At 42.9% G+C, this 25,677-nt stretch overlaps 1 protein-coding gene across 3 annotated transcripts in view; it reads right to left on the bottom strand.

Moving 5' to 3' along the window:
* The window catches only part of PGR (progesterone receptor), a 154,656-nt gene that overhangs the window by 98,498 nt on the left and 30,481 nt on the right, over positions 1-25,677 (bottom strand). For all 3 annotated transcript variants that reach the window (XM_033950226.1, XM_033950224.1, XM_033950225.1), the window contains exon 3: positions 7,782-7,898. In XM_033950226.1, the coding sequence (XP_033806117.1) occupies positions 7,782-7,898 (117 nt within the window). The remainder of the gene's footprint in view (positions 1-7,781; positions 7,899-25,677) is intronic.

Consider the following 25,677-nt stretch of genomic DNA (forward strand, 5'->3'; position numbering starts at 1 on the left):
AAGATGCATTAAGCTTTTTAGCGCGCGCTAAACACTAACGCGTGCATGTTATCCTATGGACACATTAGCGGTTAGTGCACACGTTGATTTAGCGCACGCTAAATCCATGTTAAAACGCAGTAGGGGAGTGCGCAAAGTAGGGTCTCGGCTTGCATGTGTGTGGCCATTGTATCCGCCCCTCCTGACGTCAATTATCTGGCTGATGGCCATGCACATGTAGAACAAGGACCATAACTGCTCCACGCACCTCCCCACTGCCTGGAGGAGGGGTGCTCAAGGCAGAGGAGAGGATGATCCGCCTCAGGTGGCTACCAAACACAGTATGCCACTGTTTCTTTGAGGCCTTTTCTTACCCCTATATCAGTAGTCTCAAACTTGCGGTCCATAGGCCGCATGCGACCCTCCAGGAGCTATTTTGCGGCCCGCAGTCTGGACGCAATGATCAACTGCTCCCTTGCTGCAGCCGATCATTCCGTTCTAAGCCGCGGGTAGCAGCTCCTCGCGCTATCCACACCTGCGTCGGAAGCCTCTCTGACGTCACGACATCAAAGAGAAGGCTTCTGATGCAGGCGCGGATTGCGCAAGGAGCCGCCACCTGCGGCTTTGAACGGAACGATCGACTGAGCAAGGGAGCCGGCCAGACATGCTGCTCCACAAGGAAAGGAAAGGAAGGGGAGGGAAAGAGAAATGCTTCTGCTGCACAGGAAAGGGGGGAAAGGAAATGCTTCTGCTGCTGCACCACAGGGAAAGGGAGGGGGAGAGAAGAGGGAAGAGAAATGCTTCTGCTGCACAGGAAAGGGGGAAGGGAAATGCTGCTGCTGTTGCTGCTGCTGCATCCAACTGGGGAAAGACGGGGAAGGAAGGAGAAGGAAGATAAGGGAGAGGAGAGGAAAAAGAGATGCCAAGTCCATGGGAGGGAGGGAAAGGAAAGGAGATACCATACCATGGAGGGGGAGGGAGAGATGCCAGGGCATGTGGGGAGGGAAGGAGACAGATGCAAGACCAGGGGAAAGGAAGGAAGTAGGGAGGGAGAGAAAGGAAGGAAAGAGATGTCAGACCATGGAAATAGGGACGGAAGAAGAGAGAGATAGGAAGGGAAGGTAAGACATGGAAACGTAGATTTTGAAAAGAAAGCAGAAAAATTGAATATTAAGTTAATGCCAAAGATGGATGCAAGGTAGAAAGTAAAGACGGAGAGAAAAACAGTCAAAGGACAAGAAGGCCCTGGAAACATAGTTAAAAGCACAGAAAAATAAAGTCACCAGCCAACAAAGGTAGGGAAAATGATTTTATTTTCAATATAGTGATTGAAATGTGTCAGTTTTGAGAAAGGAAAGATATCAAACTTTAAATGTGAGGGCTGCAGAAAAAAAATAGTTAATGTCTTATTAAAGAAATGACAATTTTGCATAAGGTATAAACTATGAAGAGTTTTACCTCATTCAAAATTGTCATATCTTTAATAAGACTTTAATTATTTTTTCTGCAGCCCTCCAAGTACCTACAAATCCAAAATGTGGCCACACTAAGGATTTGAGTTTGAGACCACTGCCCTATGTGGATGAAAAGATGACTACAGTATGAGAACAGATTGACACCTAGAATACACACATAGCAATAGCCTTAAAAACATGTTCCACAAAAGAAGGCCCTATGCTCTTTACACAAATGTTTCTTGTGGTTCTCCCCAGAGTCTTTAAATGTGAAGGACATAAATGATGGAAAACATGGTGGAAATCTTACCTAGATGACGATAGGCTCAACTGTAAGAAACGCACAACAAAGTTCCACCAGACTAAACAATAGTCATAAACCAATCCAGCCAATATTCTGCTGGCAGAGGTCAGTGATTTTTTTTAATACTGACTGTCGCTGACCAGATCAGCCCTGGATGTTTAGTGCTGGGCCATGTTCAGACACCAGCACTAAATATAAGGGGATAATTTGTCTGACGGTGTCCACCAGGGCTTATGAAGGTGCCAACTGAATATCATCATTTATGTCCTTGACACTTAAGGACACCTAAACCCAACTGCCTATCTGATAGTCCTAGCTACACCCCCCCCCCCCAGGCCTATCTGATAGTCCTAGTTGTCCTAGTGGGGCTGATGGGGGCAGGAGAAAAGCCTCCTCACTCCTGCCCCTTGTGGCTGCTGCCTGAAAATGCCTGCCGCAGCCTCTAGTGGCAGTTCATGGTACTTGTGTAGTACTGTGAGACTGCCATGAGAAGTACTATACAAGTAACGTGAACTGCTAAGAGTTACTACACAAGTATCGTGAGGCTGCTGCGAGAGATACGAACTACCGTGAGAAGTCACGGTAGGCATTTTCAGACAGCAGCTACAAGGAGCAGTTTTTCTTCTATCTCCATGAACCCTAGTAGAACCACCAGGAAGGAGCCTACCTAGACAGTGGGGGAGCTCGAGGGATGGGAGGATCTGTATGTTGGGGCCCTGGGCAGGAAAAGAAAGGAGTGGGAATATTTCCAGGGACAGGAGGGGTATCAGTGGCTCTTTTTAAGGAAAAATAGGTATGCAGGTGCCGGCCAATATTCAATACTGGCACCCACTTAGCCAAGTAGGTGGTTTTAGGACAGCTTTTGAGCTGTACTAAATTTGCCCACTTAATCTGCATAATCCCGCAGCACCCGCCTAACCCCTGGGTTCTCCCCAATGTCGCTCCCTGTACTGCCTCTAACCTGCCCACTTTTCTGGGGCCAATTAGAGGTGATATTTGGTGGCAATGCCTGGTTTAGTGCTCCTGAATATTGGGGTTAGGGGCAACAGGTGATGGAATTCAAAAAAAGTGTGGCATGAACACAGAGGATCTCTAACTAGAATCTGAATGGGCACATTTTCAGGGTCTGAATCCCACCAACGAGATGGTTTGGATAGGCTGGAGTAAGTTAAAATGGCAACTCCAGTAGTTGGAACCTAAGGACAGCACCTGGTGGACTTCTAAGGTTTGTGGCCCAAAAGAAACAAAGGAAGAAAAAAAAAAAAAAAAAAGAATTCAGCCATGAAATTGTAATTCAAGTACTTACAGGGCAGACTTAATGGATCGTTAGGTGTAGGCCAGTTGTCTCAAACTCGCGGCCCACCAGGTACTATTTTGAGGCCCTTGGTATGTTTATCATAATCACAAAAGTAAAATAAAACCGTTTCTTGATCCTATGTCTCTTTAGCTATAAATGACAATATTATTATTAAGACTTAGCCAAAAGGAAAGATTTATAAACTATAAAGAGTTTTACCTCATGCAAAATTGTCATTTCTTTAATAAGATATTAACTATTTTTTTCTGAGGCCCTCCAAGTACCTACAAATCCAAAATGTGGCCCTGCAAAGAGTTTGAGTTTGAGACCCACTGATCTAGATAGTGCTGGGTGATCCAGGTGCAGTGCCCGGGCAGAGTTTCCAGTTAGTAGCGATATTCAGTTCACTAACTGTATAACTATTCAGATAAAGTTAGTCCTAACTTTATCTGGAAAGTTATTCTGGTAGCAGTCTGAATATTGCTGGCACCTGCACAGCTGATGGAGAGCTGATTATAACTGGATATTCAGCACCAGTATCCAGAAACCAGCTGGCACGGAATTTATAGATATAAATAAAAATGCTGTGGCCAGAATTTTAAAGCAAATCTGACTGCAGAATTTAAATATTAGAGGGCATATGAGCAGCTGTATTTAGCACTGATTATCATAACTGGAGTTGTGTCTCTGGGAGACCCACATATAGAGCTGCAATACATAAGATGTAATGATTGTGTGGAGTACAGAAATGAACTCATTTTTATGCAAATGTCGGTACAAGTACCTCAGTATAGCACAATATCAAATTTTAATAACGTTATGAGCAAATTCATGCTAGTGCTTATGGGATTTCAGAACCCCCCCAACTAGCATAAATCACTGGGGTTCAGTTCCTCATTCTTCTTCCCAATGTAGCAAAAGCTTAAATATCTCTTATAAACATACTTTAATTTTTATTATTTCATAATTTAAGTAGTTTTAAATAACTAACTTAGCTTTTCAGCATTTCAGCAAGATTCTCCCCTTTACCAATGCGTTTCGCTTTATATTTATCAAGGTCGAGGAAACTACATATAACTTTGGCCCTCTTTTACAAAGGAGCGCTATGCGTTTTAACGCGGATTTAGCGTGTGCTAAATCAACACATGCGCTAACCGCTAACATGTCCATAGGATAACACGCACGCATTAGCGTTTATCACGCGCTAAAAAGCTTAGCACACCTTTATAAAGAGGGGGATTTTGTCTCATTTACTTTGCGGTCGGCCGCAAAGTAAATGAGACAAAGTTATATATCGTTTTCCCGACCTTGATAAAGATAAAGCAAAACGCATTGGTAAAGGGGAGAATCTTGCTGAAATGCTGAAAAGCTAACTCCCTCTTTTACAAAGGTACGCTAAGCTTTCTAGCGTGCGCTAAACATGCGCTAAACGCTAACGCGTGTATGTTATCCTATGGACACATTAGTGGTTAGCGCACACATTGATTTAGAGTGCGCTAAACACGCACTAAAATGCTTAGGGCTCCTTTTACAAAGGTGCGTTAGAGCCTTAACCCGCGGAATAGCGCGCGCTAGCCGCTATCACCTCCTCTTGAGCAGGTGGTAGTTTTACAGGTAGCGCACGCTATAGCGCGCGCTAATCCAGTTTGTGCGCTAAAAACGCTAGCGCACCTTTGTAAAAGAGGGCCAAAGTTATTTATTTGAAACTACTTAAATTATGAAATAATAAAAATTAAAGTATATTTATAAGAGATATTTAAACTTTTGCTACATTGGGAAGAATGAGGAGCTGAACCCCAGCGATTTATGCTACTCGGGGGGTGGTTTGAAATCCCATAAGCACTAGCATGAAATTGCTTGCAATGTTATTAAATTTTCTCACGTTACTGAAATTTGATATTGTGTTATATTGTTGGGGGTGACATTAGCAAAATGCAATCAGGAAAGGGATTTGGGGGTACTGATTGACAGAACCCTAAAGCCATCGGCACAATGTGCGGCAGCGACGAAGAAAGCAAACAGGATGCTGGGCATGATTAAGAAGGGGATCACGAGTAGATCGGAAGATGTCATAATGCCACTTTATAGAGCAATGGTTAGACCACATCTAGAATACTGTGTCCAACACTGGTCTCCTTATCCCAAGAAGGACATAACTCTGATGGAGAGGGTGCAGAGGAGAGCCACGAAACTTGTCAAAGGAATGGAAACTTTGAGCTACAAAGAACTCCTCAGGAAACTGGGACTATTTACACTTGAGAAGAGAAGACTGAGAGGGGATTTGATAGAGACTTTTAAAATATTAAAAGGATTTGATAAAATAGACCAGGAAGCAGCATTACTAACTTTGTCTGATGTGACACGGACGAGAGGTCACAGCCTGAAACTGAGTGGCAGCAGGTTCAGGATAAATGTCAGAAAGTTTTATTTCACACAGCGAGTTGTGGGCGCTTGGAATTCTCTGCCAGTGGATGTTGTGGCGGAGACTACGGTTCTGGGTTTCAAGCGCAAGTTGGATGCACACCTTCTTGCAAATCATATTGAGGGATACGGTAATTTCGGGTCTCCATAAAGGAGTACCAAAATGGGCTGCCGCGTGTGCGGATCGCCAGACTAGATAGACCTCGGTCTGATCCGGTGAAGGCATTTCTTATGTTCTTATGTTCTTAACAAAGGGAAGATGGCTCAGGTACAAGTACCTAACATTCTAAAGATGAATGAAACGTGCTGTCAACCTTAAGTTATTTCCTGTTTTGTGAGGATGGAATCAATCCAGAGTTCTAAGATTTTTACTGACTCAATAGGTTTTACCACTGAGTCATTTATTTGAACCTGCAGACATAAACGCCCATAATGACTCTGCTTTAGAATGATTCATTTTTACGGCCCTATTTTTAAAGCTGCATTATGGCAACACTGTTTTTTATAAATTGTCAAATAGCATGTTATTTATCAATTTATGAACGTTAATTGGCTATATTATTTTTTGTCTGCCAATAATGCAGATCAGTATAGGATTTTCTGTTACCACAAGTTAGAAATGAGATGAAAAACATAAAAATACATGCAAAACAGTTTACTGTTAGGCAAAATGGGAAAATCTATTGAAATATCTGACCGTGATTATACAGTAACATCTCATACATTTAATTGTGATATCACGGTCAGATGTTTCATTAGGTTTTCCCTTCAATTCACACCAACACAGAGGATAAACATTTAAATATTTGTATTTATTTGTTGCCAAAAAAACAATAACAATAGAGCGTGAAAGAAAACTAAATAGGCCAACAATTGTGATCAGATGTTGTTTAAACAAGGTAATTAAATTTAAATATAAAAGAATAGCAAAGCTAATTTACATTTCATGTGTGATCAAATTTACATTGATTACACCATTATATTTAGTGATAATATTCAAACCTCAAACAAACGCCATGCCTTTCAGCTTAATACCAACTTTATTCAAAGATATCCTGAACCATTAAAAAAAAAAAAGATATCCTGATAAACTAGAGAGTGTTTCTTAGTCCCAAAGTTCAATAAAATACAAAAAGTGCTTATATGTATGTACACAAAAATAAAGTATTCACAAAACCTCTGTTTTCACTGGTATCGGCACTTTTTTGCATTGGATACCGCTGAGTTGTGATCCTGTCACCTGTCTGGAATCAGCAGCTCTTCTGAAGATCCAGATGTTTGCTACTATCCTATCTGTAAACAAATGAAAGGAAGCAAAACCCTAACCTCCCTAGATGAACGTAGATGAATACCTTCAAAAGTCATTGTCTTCTTAGGTTAAGGCCATGTATTTCTAGCTAAATGTGCAAAAGAACAGATAATTCCTTTATCCCTAAACCGACTTTCCCATGACAACCCCCCCGCCAAAAAAAAAAAAAAAAAAAGTGTGATATGAAATCATCACAGTGTTTCCACACAAACATTCACACAATATCTGCGCAACCTCAGCTTTATCTGTATTTCCAAGTATTTTTGATTCAGAAATAATGAAACTCATTCGTAATTATCTCACAGTCTCCTCACACAGAGCTTGCTAGTTTATACAGCATCAGGAATACTGACTGGAAACAGCTCTGTATCACAGAACTTAGAATTCTAAGACAATAAATCACTCTTAAGGTTTTAGACCCTTAATAGAGAATGACGCGGGGAAAAATGTGTCCCTGTCCCTACCCTGTCCCTGCCAGCTCAGCCTCATCCCCACCAGCTCAGTCCCTGTCCCCGCCCTGTCCCTGCGAGCTCGATCCCATCCCCACAAGCCATCTTATACCATTCACACAAGTCTCAAATAGTTATGATTTTATACTGAACTTATTTTATTAAATTATACAAAGAAACAATATTCTGTACAATTGTCATTTTATAAACACAAATAATACACAGCAAGGATCAACAAAAACCCTTTCTCCCCTCCCCTCCTCTTCACAAATATCCCCTCTACACTTTCTTATCAGGCGGCTTTCTTGGATAGGGATTTTGTCCACTTCATATTTACAATTCAGGAAACTTTTCTGTTCCTAAAGTTTTTGGACTCTTAATTTTCAGCTATATTCATTGATGTAGTTGTAGTTAATCTTTTGTAAACCGCATAAAACTTACCGGTTATGTGGTCTAGAAATCGATTTTTATGTTATGTTATGTTATGTTATGTTATGTTATGTTATGGAAGAGTTAAGTAGCATACAAGCATCTATTAGCACATACAGATTTGAGAGAAGATCCTTACCTCCAAGAATCATGCCTGCCTGGCAACACTTTCTCAACCGACATGCTGGACAATTCTTCCTCCGAATTTTATCAACAATGCAGTCATTTCTTCCAGCACACAAATAGTTATGTTGACCTAGGAAAAAGCAATATTTAAAAAACAATTATAAGTTGCCCATTTTGGACTCAGTCACACGTAAGAACATATGAACATAAGAATGGCTAAACTGGGTCAGACTAATGGTCCATCTAGCCCAGTATCCTGTCTTCACGATGGCCAATCCAGGTCACAAGTACCTGGCAAAAACCCAAATAGTAGCAACACTCCATGCTACTGATCCCATGGCAAGAAGTGGCTTCCCCAGGTCTGTTTCAATCACAGACAATGGACTTTTCCTCCAAGAACTTGTCCAAACCTTTTTTAAACTCAGCTGGGCTAACTTCTATTACCACATCTTCCATCAACAAGTTCCATAGCTTAACAATTCTTTGAATGAAAAAAATATCTCTTATTTGTTTTAAAGGTATTTCCATGTAACTTCATCAAGTGTCCCCTAGTTTTTGTATTTTTTAAAAGAGTAAAAAATTAATTCACTTTTACCCATTCTACACCACTCAGGATTTTGTAAACCTCAATCATATCTCTCCCTCAGCCACCTCTTTTCCAAGCTGAAGAGCCCTAACCTCTTTAGCCTTTCTGCATAAGAGAGGAATTCCATCCCTTTTATCATGTTGGTCACTCACCTTTTCTAATTCCACTATGAGGCTCATTTTCAATAAAGATAGATGTCTAAAAGATGGCATAAACCGGCACTTGAGCTTCTTATTAGTCAAAACGTCCAAGTGGGCATTTCTGAAATTGGCTTTCTAGACATCTTTCTGGTCATTTTGGAGCTGAGAGAGAGTGGTTGATCATTGGAACAAGCTTCCAGTGCAGGTGATCGAGGCAGACAGCGTGCCAGACTTTAAGAATAAATGGGATACCCATGTGGGATCCCTACGAGGGTCAAGATAAGAAAATTGGGTCATAGACAGGGGGTGGGTAAGCAGAGTGGGCAGACTTGATGGTCTGTAGCTCTTTTCTGCCGTCATTTTCTATGTTTCTATGAAGAATTGCATCTACCTGAAAGGAAAGACGCCTTACCCCCACCCCCCACCCTGATTATCTAACCGGCGCTCATGTCAACCGGCACCAGTTAGAGAATCATGTTTGCCCTCTTAAGATTTGGATGCACTGGAGACAAAACGTCCAGAAAGACATCTAGAAAGTCTGTTTTGAGAATGCCCACTTGGATGTTTTGACAAGTAAGATGTCCAAGTGCAGGTTTATGCTGTCTTTTGAACATCTATCTTTTTTTAAAATGAGCTCCTCAGTCCAGTGATTTTCTACTTTTTTCTTTGCATTGGAAAAATAAGGAATGAAAAAAGTGGAAAATCGCTGGACTAAGGGGTTGATTCTACAAATGGGCGCCCAATTATAGGTGGCAGCTAATCGGGACACACATTTTTAGAAAAAAAAAAAGCTCCCTGGGGCAGGATGCCTACACTGTCACAGGTCTAGGAAGACGCGTAGGATCACTTAAGCTCGCTCAAAGCAGGGCATGGGCATGGTTTAACCCAGAAGTAGCCTTTGGCAAGTTTAAGCAGCCCTAGGCATCTCCCTAAAACCGCGACAGATCCCTGAAATGCAGGCCAGCAAAATGCTGGCCTACATTTCACACCTTAAAAGTAAACGCAACCGGCTGGGCCGATCGCAGCACGGGAATTACTGATCAGCTAAGCCGGCAAGACAACCCTCAACATGACTAGCAGGATGGATGCCCACTCCCCTCCTTCAGCCGGCTCCCCCAACTCCTTGACACCCTCCATCATGATTGACAGAAGGAATGCCCACTCCCTCTTGCCTCCAGCCCCGCCCCTCAAAAAAACACCAATACCCCCCAACTGCCAATACCCTCCAAACCCTAGCACTCCACCCCAACACCCCGCTAAACCTCAACATCCTACCCTGGCACCCCTATGCCCACCCCCCAACACCCCAACCCCTGAACCTTTCTGTAGTAAGGCTGGCCGGAAGGATGCTACTTCCTCTGGCTGGCAAGCCGGCCTCTTCAAAATGCTGGGCCTTACCCTTCCTGGTACATCCTGGGATGCACAGGGAAGAGGCCTAAGGGCCTGATTGACTCAGATGCCTAAGACTCCAATTGGCCCTATGGGAAGGACCTTAGGCAACTGGGCCAATCAGGGCTTAGGTCTATCCCAGGATGCACCGGGAATGGGAAAGCCACCATTTTGGAAGAGACAGGCCTGTCAGCCAGAAGGTGTAGGCATCCCTCCGGCCAGCCTTACTTCAAAAAGGTACAGGGTGGTAGGGGGTGTTGGAGTGAGTTTAGGGTGTTGGGGAGGGATGTTGGGGGTTTAGGCAGGGGTGTCAGGGTGTCGGTGGTTGAGGGGGTCAGGGGGGTTGGCGGCAGGAGGGAGTGGGCATCCCTCCTGCCACTCTTCACTTTGGGTGGTTGTTGGGGGGGGTTCAGGAGGTCCGGCAGCAGGAGGAGCTTGGCATCCCACATGCCACTCTTCACTTGGGGGGTGTTGGTGTAGTGCAGAGATTGTATTGGTATCTTTATTAGATTACTTGTTCTCTTTGTTTACAATTGGTTGAAGATACAACTTGATTTGAGTACGGTAGTGCTTTTGATCTAGCGGATCATAGAACACTGCTGGATTCTCTGGATGGCATAGGCATTTCAGGGAATGTGTTGCATTGGTTTAAGGGTTTTCTCAGTTCTCAAACCTATGAAGTAAGTTTTCAGAATGAGATATCAGAAACATGGACTAACTCTTGTGGAGTTCCCCAGGGTTCTTCTCTCTCCCTGTCGCTATTTAACATCATTGGGAAAAAAATTATGCAACTACGGAATAAAATTATACAGTTACGCTGATGACAGAGAAGAGCGACTAAAATAGTTAAGGGGCTGGAGGAGTTGCCGTACAGTGAGAGATAGAGAAACTGGGCCTCTTCTCCCTTGAAAAGAGGAGACTGAGAGGGGACATGATCGAAACATTCAAGATAATAAAGGGAATAGACTTAGTAGATAAAGACAGGTAGAGAGAACAAGAGAACGCTAGAGAGGACAAGAGGGCCCTCTCTAAAGTTAAAAGGGATAGATTCCGTGCAAACGTAAGGAAGTTCTTCTTCACCCAGAGAGTGGTAGAAAACTGGAACGCTCTTCCAGAGGCTGTTATAGGGGAAAACACCCTCCAGGGATTCAAGACAAAGTTAGACAAGTTCCTGCTGAACCAGAACGTACGCAAGTAAGGCTAGTCTCAATTAGGGCACTGGTCTTTGACCTACGGGCCGCCACAGGAGCGGACTGCTGGGCATGATGGACCACTGGTCTGACCCAGCAGTGGCAATTCTTATGTTCTTATGACATAACTATCGTACTTCCATTTCAAATATTTTACAAACGTTATCTTCAATAATAGCAGCAGTGGAGGAGTGGATGTAGGATTATAAACTTAAGCTAAATGCGATGAGAAAAACTTTACTTTAAATGGAATAACTTTCCTCTTGTCTCAACCATTAGGTTCATAATCGAAACTGGCTCAGCAGCATGCAGCGTGCTAGAGCCGCTGTGCGCTGTCCCGGGAAACAATTGCAGCTGACGCTGAAGATAAGCAGCAGCCAAGCTGTAAGAAAGACGGACAAGCGCTTGCAGGGGACACTGATCTGGCTTTTGCAGAGGGGGGCATGCCCAGCTGGATGGCCCTAAACAAGCAAGAGAAGGGACAACATGGGACAAAGGGAGAAAAGGTGGGGAGGAGCATGTTGGGACATGGGAGGGGCACGAACTCGGGACACAGAAGGAAGGGAGGAGACATGAACTTGGGACATAAGGGAGAGAATAGAAAGGGAGAATTGTTGGGGATGAGTGTGTAAGTGAGAGGGAAAGATGGGGCACATGGGGAAAGGAAGAAAGAGGAAAATTGTTAGGCATAGAGAGAGAGAGAGGAGTGAGGTAGAGATACATGGGGAAGAGAAGGATGAGAGGGAGAAATGTTGGATATGGTGATGGAGAGGGAACAGAGGGACAGATTGAAGGGGGTGCAAGGGGGAGTAATGTTAGATATAGTGATGGAGGGAGAGGTGTGGCATGGTGCTGGAGGAGTGATAGGAGAAATGTTGGGCATGGGACTGGTGGGCAATAGTGTAAAATGCTGCACATGATCCAGGGGATGACAGAGGGAAAAATGTTGGATATGGAAGTAGAGGGAATGGGAGAGATGCACTATGGATCTCTCTCTCTCTCTCTTTTCTCACTTCCTGTACATGGGATGGAGACGGGGACTGAGCAGCGGGGATGGAGTGGAGACGGGGTTTTTTATTTCAGTCTTAATAGTTTGCCGGTCCACAAAATAATTCTTTTATTTCCACCGGTCCATAGGTATGAAAAGGTTGAAGAACACTGATTTAGACTATTGATCCAATCACTTGTTTTGGGAATACTGGATTATTGTAACACTAGTCGTTAAGCCCGTTACATTAACGGGTGCTAGAATATATGTGTGTCTGTCTGTCTGTGTTTCTTTATCTCTCTCTCCTTGGCCGCTATCTGTGTCCTTCTGTCTCCCCCCCCCCCCGAGCAAAGCTGTGTGCCCCAGCACACCCCTCCCCCAAAGCAGCCCCCTTTCCCTCTCCCTGTCTCTCCATGGCCCCTTCTGTCTCCCCTCAGCACACCCCTCCCCCCAAAGCGGCCCCCTTTCCCTCTCCCTCTGGCCACCTGTATTGATTCCCCTGCTTACTCTCCCTGTAGCCCGGCGTCTTCTGGCCTGCTCCAGGCCGCGATCGTGGTGGCCAGCTCCAGCGAACCTCACAGGCCGCTCCCCAACCCGGAAGCACACTCCCTCCCGACGCGATCCCGTGCGGCAGAGGGAACGTGCCACCAAGGCCGGAAAGCGGCCCGCGAGGCCTACCAAAGCCGGCCACGATCGCAGGCTGCCCCGAAGAGAAGGATCAGCGGCAGCAGCAGTGGTGAGCAAGGGCGGAAGGTGAGGTGCTTGCTTCCGGTTGGTGAGGAGCTTGCTTCAGAATGGTGAGTGAGGAGGGGAGTGGCCAGAGTGATCCCTGGCCACGTTCTAAAATGGAATGCGGCCACGGATCAGAAAACATGGCACTAGGGATCACGATTTTTCAAGAGCGCATGCACACTCTAGGGTTTTATTATATAGGATTGTATATTTGGGGCGGTCTTCAAAAAAATTACTAACGCCTGGATTTGATACAAAATACCGCGATACGCATTCTAAAAAAGGCAGATCATATAACCCCCATATTACAGAGAGCTGCATTGGCTTCCCATTGTGTCAAGGGTGTTGTTTAAATTTGGATGTTTATGCTATAAGGTGGTGCATGGTATGGCTCCAGGGTATTTAGTGGATCATTTTAACTTTTCTAGTTTTCGACGCTCTTCACGTATTTCAATAATGTTCAATTTTCCATCAGGCAAACAGACGGGTCCCTCGCCTTGGGATACAAGCAGAGACTTATTTTGGTTGTAAAGACATTCCCCTTGCCTTTCCTTGTTGTCCCCGATTTTCCATCAGTTAGGGCATGCCGTTACAAAAGATTTAATAACAGACTGCTCTCATATCAAGCAGCTACTTGGTATTCTGTTCTCCATCAACTTTTTTACTTCTACCTTGTATATGAACTTTAGAAATTAGTTAAAAATGTATTGTACAATACATTTTACCAACTGATCATTTTATACTTTCTGTAATTCACTGTCTGATGTTCAGCTTTTTTTTTTTTTTTTAATTATCAACCACAAGTATCCTCATGCATTATACAAATGCTATGTTGGGGGTTCGGGAGGGCTGGCTGCAGGAGTGAATGGGCTTCCCTCCTGTCACACTTCACTTGAGGGGGTGTTGGGGGTTGGGGAGGGCCAGCGGCAGGAGGGAGTGGACATCCCTCCTGCCACTCTTCGCTTGGGAGGGGGGCTTGTCAGAGGTTCGTGGGGGGTTGGTGGCAGGAGGAAGTGGACATCCCTCCTGCCACTCTTCGCTTGGGGGGGGCTTGTCAGAGGTTCATGGGGGTTGGTGGCAGGAGGAAGTGGACATCTCTCCTGCCACTCTTCGCTTGGGGGGAGGGGGGCTTGTCAGAGGTTCGTGGGGGGTTGGTGGCAGGGGAAAGTGGACATCCCTCCTGACACTCTTCGCTTGGGGGGGGCTTGTTAGAGGTTCGTGGGGGGTTGGTGGCAGGAGGAAGTGGACATCCCTCCTGTTAATTTAGGTGGTACATGTTGGGGGGGGGGGGTCCTTTGCCACAACAGGCTCAGCAGATCACAGCTCAGCCAGCAGAACTCTCCAAAGCTGCGGTTTCGTGGATTCCTGCCGGCTCAGCTGATTGGAGATTCCCTTGCCGCGATCAGCTCAGCTAGCCATGTCTAGTTTTCAAGGCCTAAAATACAGGCCAGCCATTATGCAGGCCCACGTTTCAGGCATCAGTCAAGACTCTAGGGAGATGTCTAATGTCACTTAAACTCGCCCAAGGCCACTTTGGGTGAGACCATGCCCACGCCCAGCCTTGGGCAAGTTTAGGTGTCCTGAGAGCTTTTTTCTAAAAATGTGCATCCCAATTGGCTGCCAGACAGCAGTAGGACGCCTACTGCTGCCTATAATCAGGACGCCCTTTTGAAGAATCAGCCCCTTATTGTCTTTATAAAATACTAGCACAAATCCCACAGAAAGAGCCATTTTATCACTTTTACTTGTATAGGATAACTTTTTTTTTACTTTTACCAAAGTAATAATTTTACCATCTTCTTCAACTTTTTCTCGCTTACTTCTAATGTTTGCAGTTAAAAGTAAAAAGTAAAAGCAGAAGTAAGAAGTAAATGATGATTCCTTTGTAAACTAAATGAAACAGCAAAACCAGGAATGGGAACAATCTATTATCTCATCTTAAATTTTGCTGTTTAGTGAATTATAGCGTATGAGAACAGTGGAGTTGCCTGTGTTTGTTCAACTGGTTACTGGTCTCCATCTAAACTGAATAGAGATGAGTCGGGTCACGTTGGGCTCCTTTTACTAAGCTGCGTTAGCGTTTTTAGCGCACGCAGCATTTTAGCACGCGCTAAACCAGAGCTACGCGGCTAGAACTAACGCCAGCTCAATGCTGGCGTTAGTGTCTAGCCCGTGCGGCAATTTGGCGCGCGCTATTCTGCGCGTTAATGCCCTAACGCGGCTTAGTCAAAGGAACCCTTTGAAGCAGATATGAAGCTGAAAATAGTTGCAATTTTTTGAGAACCAAGAACCACATACATAGGGGGTTACTGTCCACTGGATTGAAAGGGTCTTTAGAGAAGTCTGCTTCTTTGGCCTTAAGACCGAAAGGTCCCTCACATTTAATTTATGTACGTATTTATTTATTTTAATATTTATGTTTAAATGATTTTTATTATTCCAGCAGTAAGAAGCAAATACAAACAGTAGTACCATTCAGGAAATAACATTTTCAACAATATAATCAGTTCCCCTCCCATCCCCAAGAATCCATGGCCAGTCCAACAGCTGAGAGTGGGAATAAAATCTTAAAGATTCAAAAGTCTACTGCGAGCACGCGGTGTGAGGTCCTGCCAGAAGTGCTCCCACACCTGACAAAATTTGCGACCCGGGCCAAGAGTCAAGTCTCCCACCATGCGTCTCTCCAGTGTTGCGTGCACTATCATTAGGGATCTCCATTGTGCATATGACGGGGGATCACGGGAGAGCCAGTTGGTGAGGATGGCTTTTTTTCCCATCAAAAGGGCTCTGGAGATAAATGCTGACATTCCCCTGGGTTTGGGCGAAGCTATATTATAAAATCCAAATAACGCCCTCGGTTGCGGAAGCCATCGCCTTCCCCAAAGCGATGTAGTATATAGGCCAAGATGTCTCCAAAACTTCTGGATTGCGGGGCAGGTCCAAAACATGTGACTCAAAGATGCATGAGCCTGATTGCATTTACCACTTACAGCCTAGGTGGTTTACATTCAGGTATTTTCCCTATCTGTCCCAGTAGGCTCACACTCTATCTAATGTACCTGGTGCAATGAGGGATTGAGTGACTTGCTCAGGGTCACAAGGAGCAGCGTGGGGTTGTAGCTCTGACCACTGTGTCACACACTCTTGCACCAGTTCTCAAAGATATTCATAGTTTGTCATCAGATGAAAAATTGTTAGAACACCAACAGACAATTATTCCAACCTTGTGAAATCCTACTTTGTAATTGGACAGCATGACGATGATAATGAAAATAAAGCTGACGATGCAGATGATCAATGACAGTGATGATGATAAAGCATTCTTTGCTCTACAGAAGCATGTTTCATGTAGAGATTCCATTGATTAACACTTGAAGACCCTGCCAGAAGGCATCAGTAGTTTTTCAGCCTAGTCTGATTGGAAAGAACAGTGCAGCCTTTGAACACCTTTTTTAGCTGTGCTGGATTAATGGCTCACATGTGCACCTCCAGAGACTGGAAGTCCTAAATATGTATACTGTATTCTGGAGGAAAGGAGGGACAAGGGAGATATGATACAGATGTTTAAATACTTGAAAGGCATTAATATAGAACCAAATCTTTTCCAGAGAAGAAAAAATGGTAAAACTAGAGGGCATAATTTGAGTTTACAAGGAGGAAGAACTTATGAGCAATGTTAGGAAATTCTTCTTCACGAAGATGCCTGGAATGCCCTCTCCGAGGGAAGTGGTGGAGGAGAGGAAAACAGTGATGGAATTCAAAAAAGTGTGGGATAAAAATAAAGGATCTTTAATTAGAAAGTGAAGGATGTAAATTAAAGAACTAAGACCTGCATGGGCTGGGATAGGCATCAACGGGAACTCCACTAATATGGAACAGGAGGATGTTACTGGCCAGACTTTATGGTAGATGCCCTGTAAACAACGGGATGGTCGGCTAGGCTGGAGTGAGCTTGGACGGCAACTTTAGCATTTGGAACCAAGGACAATACCAGACTTTACAGTCTACGACCCAGAAATATCAAAGTTAATCAAATCATGTATTTTTTAAAGAGTATAACTTATGGGCAGACTGGGTGGACCGTTCAGGTCTTTCTCTGCTCTCATTTACTATGTTACTATGTAAAAGCAAAGTGGCTTTAATTTTAGAACAATAAAGCTGTTGCGAGAAAAACAATAGTTGCATTCATTGTAGTTGTGATACTTTTACTTATTACTCAAAAAGTATTACATTAGTCAATAACTTTTTTACTTTCACTTAAGCAAATTGTTATTGCTTTCTCCACTGTACTTTTACTGTTACTTAAATATTAGAACATACATTTATTTTTACTTTTGCTTAAGTACTTTGACCTAATACTTGGAACGCCAATGACCTATGCTAAACTTACAGTTGTATATGAAAGCAGTTTTCTAGACATTCTTTCTCAGTGATGGGCCATATTTCTAACTGATAAGCATGGACACAAGAACACAAGAATTGCTGCTGCTGGGTCAGACCAGTGGTCCACCGTGCCCATCAGTCCGCTCCCGTGGCTGCTTAATTTGGGGTTTTCTATGAGTAAATCTACTAATGTTTAACTGCATTCTAAAGTTGGATTGCACTCAAGTCTCCAGAAAAGTGATTAATTTTCCTGCCCAATTTAATTATTGTCAAAAGTTATTTTTATTCTTTGCAGGTATTCACATACTAATTTTTGACTATGGCTAATTGTACTAAGTATTTTCCCATGGACACAAAGATGGGCAGATCTATAACTGGAAGCCTGGTAGGAACTTATTTATTTATTTATAGAAACATATATCACTCCTATCTATAACTATCTAAGAGTGTTATAATATCACATACGGGGGGGCCACTGAAAAGTTCTCAGTCCATTCAACAAAGTTGGGACAAGTTTCCAAGTTTATTCATATTTTGTTATACCGACCATCGATGTGTATCTAGTCGGTTTACAATGCTAAAATAATATAAAACATAAAATTTTAAAAATAAAAAGGGGTGACATAAATGATACAGGAGATAGGGGACGGGAAGAATAGTAATTACATCATAAAATAAAAATAAGAAGAGGTATGAGGGGATGGAAAGGAACAGCAGGGAATGGGTGGTCGCTTCATAGAAGCAGTTCTCATGAGTGGAAGGAAGAAGGACGCTGCGGGTGGAAAAGCAATGTTATCTTATTGTTTGGAATGCATCCTGGAAGAGTCTCTATCTAGGGCTATACACTTATTCCACTGAGTTCCCCCCTTTTTTTTTTTTTTCTTTTGGAAAAATACAGAATAAATAAAGTAGAAAATCGCTGGACTAAGGGCTCCTTTTATGAAGCCGCGTTAGCGGCTTTATCGCACGCAACTTTTTAGCGTGCACTAACCCCCCGCGCTAGCCGAAAAACTACCGCCGGTAGTGGCTAGCAAATTAGCACGTGCTATTACGCGCGTTAAACCGCTAACGCGGCTTCGTAAAAGGAGCCCTAAATGTATAGCCCTCAACTTTGTTGGTTGGGTTGAGAACTTCTCAGCAGCCCCTTGTAAAAGAAAACTCATCAAACTACAACCTGATTGATTTAAGTTTCCTTAACATAGTAAAACCTTTCTTGACCGCAAAATTTACTTGAGATAATGTACTTGATGTGCTCCTAAAATTTTAATGGTAGGCAATAGAGGATATTCAATTTCATTCAAATTCTATTTTTCTTCTCCAACTTTAGCCAAGGAAGCTACAAAAAAAGAATCTTAGTTTTCTCCCTGTTCTGGTTCATTTTAAATTCTGACATCCAGCTTTCCATTGTTGTTAGTACCTTTTCAGTACTAAATAGTTCTAAAGCGAGCAAGGAGGCAACCAAAATTATAATTGCAATATCGTCAGCATAAATAAAATGCTTAACTCCTAATTTAGAACGTTTAGGCCCTGATTCTTATGAAGGCCGCCTAAAGTTAGGCTCTGATATCGGCATCTACATTTAGCCGAAGAAAACCTTGGCATAAATTGGGGACACCTAAATATTAGGACGCTTCAGTGTCACGTAGCCCTTTCAGGACCAAGGGACATATTTGTCCCATAACTTTAAAATCCTATAAATATTGATTGGGATAGTCTACAGTTCTAAATTTGATATGTACGGATTCCATATGATACTGCCTTTATGTAAACAAACTGGTTCCGACATTCATTCATTAGCGTCGTTGCCAGATTGACGAGAAGATTCACTTGCCACACTGTCCATAAGCCAGAAGTGTGATTTTTTAAAAAAAAATAATGATATTTCACAAAAAAAATCAATTTTTTGGCATCTGCAAGCCCTTTTTACCATAAAAATGTCGTCAAAACCACAAAAATTGGCCTACGATCCTTATGGTCCTGAAAGGGTTAAGCATGCTTAGGCGATTCTGAGCCTATCTTATAGAATTGGTGCCAATATCAGAGCCTAACTTTAGGCGGACTTTATAGAATCAAGGCCTTAATGCCTAACAAAGAAAGATAAACATTAAAAAGTAGTGGTGAAAGAGGGACACAAAAGGCTTACTCCATTTTTTTTTTTTTTAAGTAGTACCTAATTTTACCTGATAGCTACGTGAGCTCAAAAAACCTTAAAACCAATGTAAAACTTTTCCAGATAGACCAAAGGAATCCAAACATTGAAGTAAGATGTTATGCTCTACCAATTCAAACACACTGCTTAAGTCTAACTGAATGACTAAGGGCTCCTTTTAAAAACCCTGACAAGGTAAATGTTCAGACACTCACAGAAATGAGCATTGGAGCATTTACCTCAGTGGCCTGCGGTAGAAACCTCGACCGTGGGTTTGTAAAAGCCAGCGTAAAGCTTTTAGTCCTCTGCTAAATAAGCCAAACATATATGGCCTCTTTTACACAGCTGCGCTAATGGCTGCACTGCGCTAATGGCCCCGAAGCCCATAGAGATTTAAAGGGCTTCGGGGCTGTCGCTGCACGGCAGCCACTAGTGCGGATTTGTAAAAGAGGCCGATAATCTAAAAGTGAAGCTAGAACTGTAAAGAGGCCCAAAGTCAGATTGAGAATCATTTAGCAAAGTGAAATAGTCCAAAGAGTCCTGCAATTGAGAGTTAACCAATCCCTCTGATAGTTTTATAAAGAGGGGTATTAATAAAATAGGTCTATAATTGGCCACTGAAGTAACTGATTCTTTGTTGTTTTTAATTATGGGGGTTACTATGATATGATCAGCATCTTCAGGAAAAATCCCCTGATTTAAATTGCTTAGTACCCATAAATAAAGATCGGTCAGAAAGTTGGAAGAAGCAATCTGCATTATTGTATGAGGACATACATACATCTAAGGGACAGTTTCTTAAAGAGGGGCCAATCTGGCTTCTTATAAGTTGACCAGTTCATATTAGCAGGACAACAATATTCCATTTTCTTCTACAGGATTCCATTATCTACAGTTAAATTGTTGTCAGATCTTCTTAATTTACTTATCTTAGAGATAAAATATAAAGCCAGAGAATCAGGAGAGGGGAAAACTTCTTCAGAACTTTGGGCTCCTTTTACAAAGGTGCGTTAGGGCCTTAACGCGCGGAATAGCGTGCGCTACGTTGCCGAGTGCGCTAGACCTTAACGTCAGCACTGAGCTGGCGTTATTCTAGACGCGTACCGCGTGGTAATTTCGTGAGTGCGCTAAAAACGCTAGCGCACCTTAGTAAAAGGAGCCCTTTGTTTATAGCAAGTAACATCAGTTAGTTTAGTAATTTTAAAAAACAGTTCCTTTGTGTCTGTAATGTTTTTGCCAATTAAATCTGAATAATATATCCCAGGTTTTTCTTTTAATTTTTTTTCTTATATTCCCATACCCTCCCTCTCCAAAGTTCCTCCATATCCCTACAGTTATTTTTACGCCATGCTCTTTCTAATCCTCTTACGGATCATTTTAATTCAAGAAGTTCAGCATCAAATAATCTGTCTGAGTTCTGCACACACTTTACACTAGGGCGTAAAGGGGTTATTGTCTCAAGAATGTTTTTACTTGTATCCTCCTGATATGCCCAAAAAACAGTGCTATATATAGGGTCCCTCTTAAATGACTGAACTGCTGGCAAAGATTTTACAGCCTTCAGCTGCTGCCAGTATAAAGTAAACTTGCACAAACAGTGATCAGACCTTAAAGGTGGTAACCACTCCATATCAGCTAAACAGCAGTGAAATAAAGAATCTTTAGTTCAAAGGGAAATTAAATGCAAATAGTGCCCTTTTTTGATGAGAGGAAGAAAACACCGGGATACTATAATCCAATTGCATCAGGAAAGAGAGAAGATCATTAAACAAGGTGTCACCACCGCTCTTCTTCAAATGCAAATTGATGTCTCCTAACAACAAACTGAACGAGTTTGTAATAAAAGTAAACAAAGTCATAAAAAACCCTCTCTGATGCCTAACCATCTCCCAGGAAGGATATAAAACAAAATATATGTGACTGAATCCCTAAGACTAGTGTCAGACAGTTGGCACGAGGCTTGAAATCTCACGAGGCTGCCACCTGAAGTCTCGGCAGCCATTTTGAAAATTTTCAGACTGGCGGTGGCGACGGCGCTCTAGCAGTGGCAGGCGCCACCAGGTTAATACGGGGCAAAATCACCAACTCTTTCCCGTTACCGCAGAAATTACCACAGTAACCAAAACCGTGTCACTTTCTGCCACCGAAACTCTGCCCCAAGCACGCCTAGTGCAGCTAGCAATGTACATTAGAGCCTGACTGAAACCTGTCTCCTATCTAGAATGAACACCCAAAGTGATAAGTAATAAACAAGAACAATAAAATAAGATAGAAAAAGTATAATCAGTAAAAATAAGTTTCATCAAGTTTCAAGTTTATTAGGTTTTTATATACCGCCTATCAAGATTATCTAAGTGGTTTTACAATCAGGTACTCAAGTATGTTTCATCATTGAAGAAGCCAAAATTTATCTCAATTTACCATACTCAAATCATGTTTAAACACCCCCTAAAAAAACACACACACACATACAGAATAAAATAATAAAAACAATAGTAACAAAAAAGCATGAAGAGAAAGCCTACTAACTCTACAATGGAAACAGGAAGGTCTTTTCTACATATTTATGGAAGTTGAAATAGATTTCCTATGGAGGAGTTAAATTATCTCATAATGTTGGGGTGACAGCAGTAAACACCCTTGATGCACAATGCACTAGGTATATTTAATACTAGGGGAAAATGGAGCGTACATTTAGGTGTATAGCATTTTAGTCTGTAGACTAGGTGAGAGGGTCCAATCAAGTGGAGAAAGCTTCATCCAGGGCTAGACAAATCATGGGCTATATCCGTAGAAGTTTCGTCAGCCGTAAGCCCGAGGTCATAATGCCGTTGTACAGATCCATGGTGAGACCCCATCTGGAATACTGTGTACAATTCTGGAGGCCGCATTATCAAAAAGATGTGCGGAGAGTTGAGTCGGTTCAGCGAATGGCCACCAGGATGGTCTCAGGACTCAAGGATCTCCCGTATGAGGAACGACTGGGTAAGTTGCAGCTGTACTCACTCGAGGAACGCAGAGAGAGGGGAGACATGATCGAGACGTTCAAATATGTCACAGGCTGTATCGAGGTGGAAGAGGATCTCTTTTTCCTTAAAGGACCCACAGCAACAAGAGGGCATCCGTTGAAAATCAGGGGTGGGAAATTTCATGGTGACACCAGAAAATATTTCTTCACTGAAAGGGTGGTTGATCGCTGGAATAATCTTCCACAACAGGTAATTGAGGCCAGCAGCGTGCCAGATTTTAAGAAAAGATGGGATTGGCATGTGGGATCTCTTCATGGAGGTAGTTAGGGGGTGGGCCATTAGTGTGGGCAGACTAGATGGGCCGTGGCCCTTTTCTGCCGTCATGTTCTATGTTTCTATGTTTCTATGTTAGTATCTAATGGAGTAACAGCTTAAAGTTAGCTAGAGTCCCCAGAGGGAGATTACTGTAACTGGCAGACAGGTAATCAGTAAATCACTTGGGACTGCAAATCACCAGTCAGGCTGGCATATTTTGCAAAATCAGCAACCTGTAAATCAGTCTAGCAGCTGATAATCCAGCTTGTGAGGTGTTAGTCAGTGCAACTTATCACTAGAAGAAGTATTAACACACCTGTTACAAATTGATCTAAGAAAGGCCTTAATTGCCTCATTAACTTTAATGGGTCAATGGAGTGGGCAGACTCGATGGGCCTTGGCCTTTTTCTGCCGTCACTTTCTATGTTTCTATGTTTCTAATAGGATCCTTGATTCTACAGATTAAGCGCTCCAGTGTCATGCTGGAATTTTATTTGATTCTCCTACTGGGGAATCTGTCCAAATCCTTAAATGCCAAATGGAAACATCCATATTCACACAGCCAAAATCTTAGTTTCCCCCCCCCCCCTAAATGATCACTAGCATACTGCCTCTAAATCGTCTCCACAGAGCTGACAGCGAGCTAGATGCATTAAACAGGATCAGTAAGACCATGTGGGTCCACTCCGATCCGATCCGATCTGATCCGATTTGTGGCCGATTCTACGAGCTGTTGATGCACTAAAAATTTTGCATGCAAATGATTCACGCGGAGGTTCGTTGTAATCCCTGTCTCTCCCGTCCGATTGATCGCTGTGAGAGCGACTCTCACACATGTGCAGAGCTGGCAGGGGAAAAGCCTCCTGCCACACAACTGATTGGGACAGGAAACCTTTTTTTCTTTAATGGGCACAGATGTGTGTGTGTGTTACACATACACAATATCTGCCTGGTGCAGGGATGGAGGCCTCCATTGGCAGAAGGAAGTGGGTATCTCTCCTGCCAATTTTTCTTGTGCGGGGGTGTCAGCAGAGCTGAGGTGCGGGGGGTGTCAGCATAGCTGGAGGTAATGGGCATCCCTCCTGCCAGTTTTCTCTGGTGCAGAGGGGGTCGGTCCCTGCTGCCAGTTCATTGGGGGCATGTCAAAGAGGGCCATCATCAGCGGGGTGGGTTTTTTCTTATTAATGGGGAAGATATTGTGCTGTGTGTAACACACAGCATCTATACCCATAAAAAAACCAGATTGGCATGTTATAAATATTTTTGTATCGGTGGGACAGGTAAGCAACTGGTCTTGACCAGTCACTTTTTTCGGATCACTATAAGTGAACATTGTTCTCTTTGCATCAGGAAGCCATGTTAGAATATCAATCGCTTTGCTATTTTACATGGCATTTCAATATTAATGAGCTTATTTGCATGGTTGGTTCAGAGAATGAACGATCGTGCAGAAAACCATGTGGTGAGCAAATGTAATCGTCACTAAGCCAGTCAAAACTGGTTTAACGACGATCATTAGACGATCGCTGACTTTAGTGCGTCTGGCCCAGAGTGTCTTTTCTGTTTCTTAACATTGAATAAAGAGTTGATATACAAGTAAACCTGATAGGAGAGACCTGGTAGAAGAAGGATAACCAGTGAGGGACCGTGATACTAGGATACAATTATATCACAATCGGTGGAGAATTTTGCCATATACTAAAGAGAGCATTGAGTCCAACAAGATAAAAGTTTGGAACCGATATGTACCCTTAAATCTTTATGGATAGAAATTCCATGTGAGAATGGGAAGAAAATAGCTGCGGGTATATCCAAAATGAACAGACAACGTAATCTAACAGAAATTAGGGAAGCTAACAAATTAGCTAACACAATATTAATAGGTGATTTTAATTACCTAGATCCAAGGAACATACAAATGAATGTAGCAAACTAGTTAAAATGAATATGTTTGCTCAAAATTGAAACTCACACTGGAAAACTCATCAAAATGGGGAGGGGAATTCCCATTTTAGACAACGCAGCAGCTGGGAGGAGGCTATCCACGTCCCTCCAGATCTATTTTGAGGTAAGGGGGGAGACGGGGGGTCACTTGAAAGTAGGGGAGAGTGGGCATCTCTCCTGCAGCGGGGAGGGGGGGTGGTAGGATGGTCGCAGCGCGGATTTTAGTGCAGCAGTCGAGGCCTGCATCAGGAGTAATATACCCCCCTCCCCTTTTACTAAGCTGCGGTAGAAGTTTCTATGAACATCGGAGCATTTATTGCTCCAGGTCATGGTAGAAACCTCTACCAAGACTTAATAAAAAGAGGGCCTTAATGTATACCCAAACAACAATAAAACAAAAGAAAGACATATAATTAAAAGAGATATGAAGATACAATGGTACCTTGGAATTTGAACTTAATCCGTTCCAGAATCCCATTTGAGTTTCAAAACATTCGAGTTCCAAGACAATTATTCCTATTGAAAATAATAGAAACTGGATTAATCCGTTCCTTGGTCCCATAAACTCAGCAAGATCGAGCCTCCCCAACCGGCAGAGACAGCAAGATCGGGCACGCACCGGCAGAGACAGCAAGATTGGGCACCCCCCAGGCAGAGACAGCAAGATCAGCAACGGCAGCTGCAAGCGTTGCTCAGCCCAAAGCTTCCCTCCCAGGCGGACACAGGAAGCTGCGTCAGAGGGGAAGCTTTGTGCTGAGCAACGCTTGCAGTTCCCGTACGTTCGGATTCCAAAGCAGCGTTCGGATTCCGGGGCAAAAATTAATTTTAAAAAAATTTGGATTCCAAGTTTTTCAAGTTCTGGGGCGTTCGGATTCCGAGGTATCACTGTATCTTTTTTTAACACAGTCTAAGCTCACAACCAGGCCACATGGTCATTTCTCACAAGCGGAACAAAAATAAAACTATTAATCCTTAAACATATTTTCAATGTCTATTAACATAAAAAATTCCTTTCCTCTCCTACACAAAATTTGTTCATAAAAGCCATTGATATGTAGCCTAGTACTTTCCAGCAAAAAAAATATGTTTTAAACTCTGTGTCCTTAGCGACTGAAAATATTCCA

This window comes from Geotrypetes seraphini, chromosome 6 (genome assembly GCF_902459505.1).
Source record: "Geotrypetes seraphini chromosome 6, aGeoSer1.1, whole genome shotgun sequence".
In the NCBI taxonomy this organism is placed as follows: Eukaryota; Metazoa; Chordata; class Amphibia; order Gymnophiona; family Dermophiidae; genus Geotrypetes; species Geotrypetes seraphini.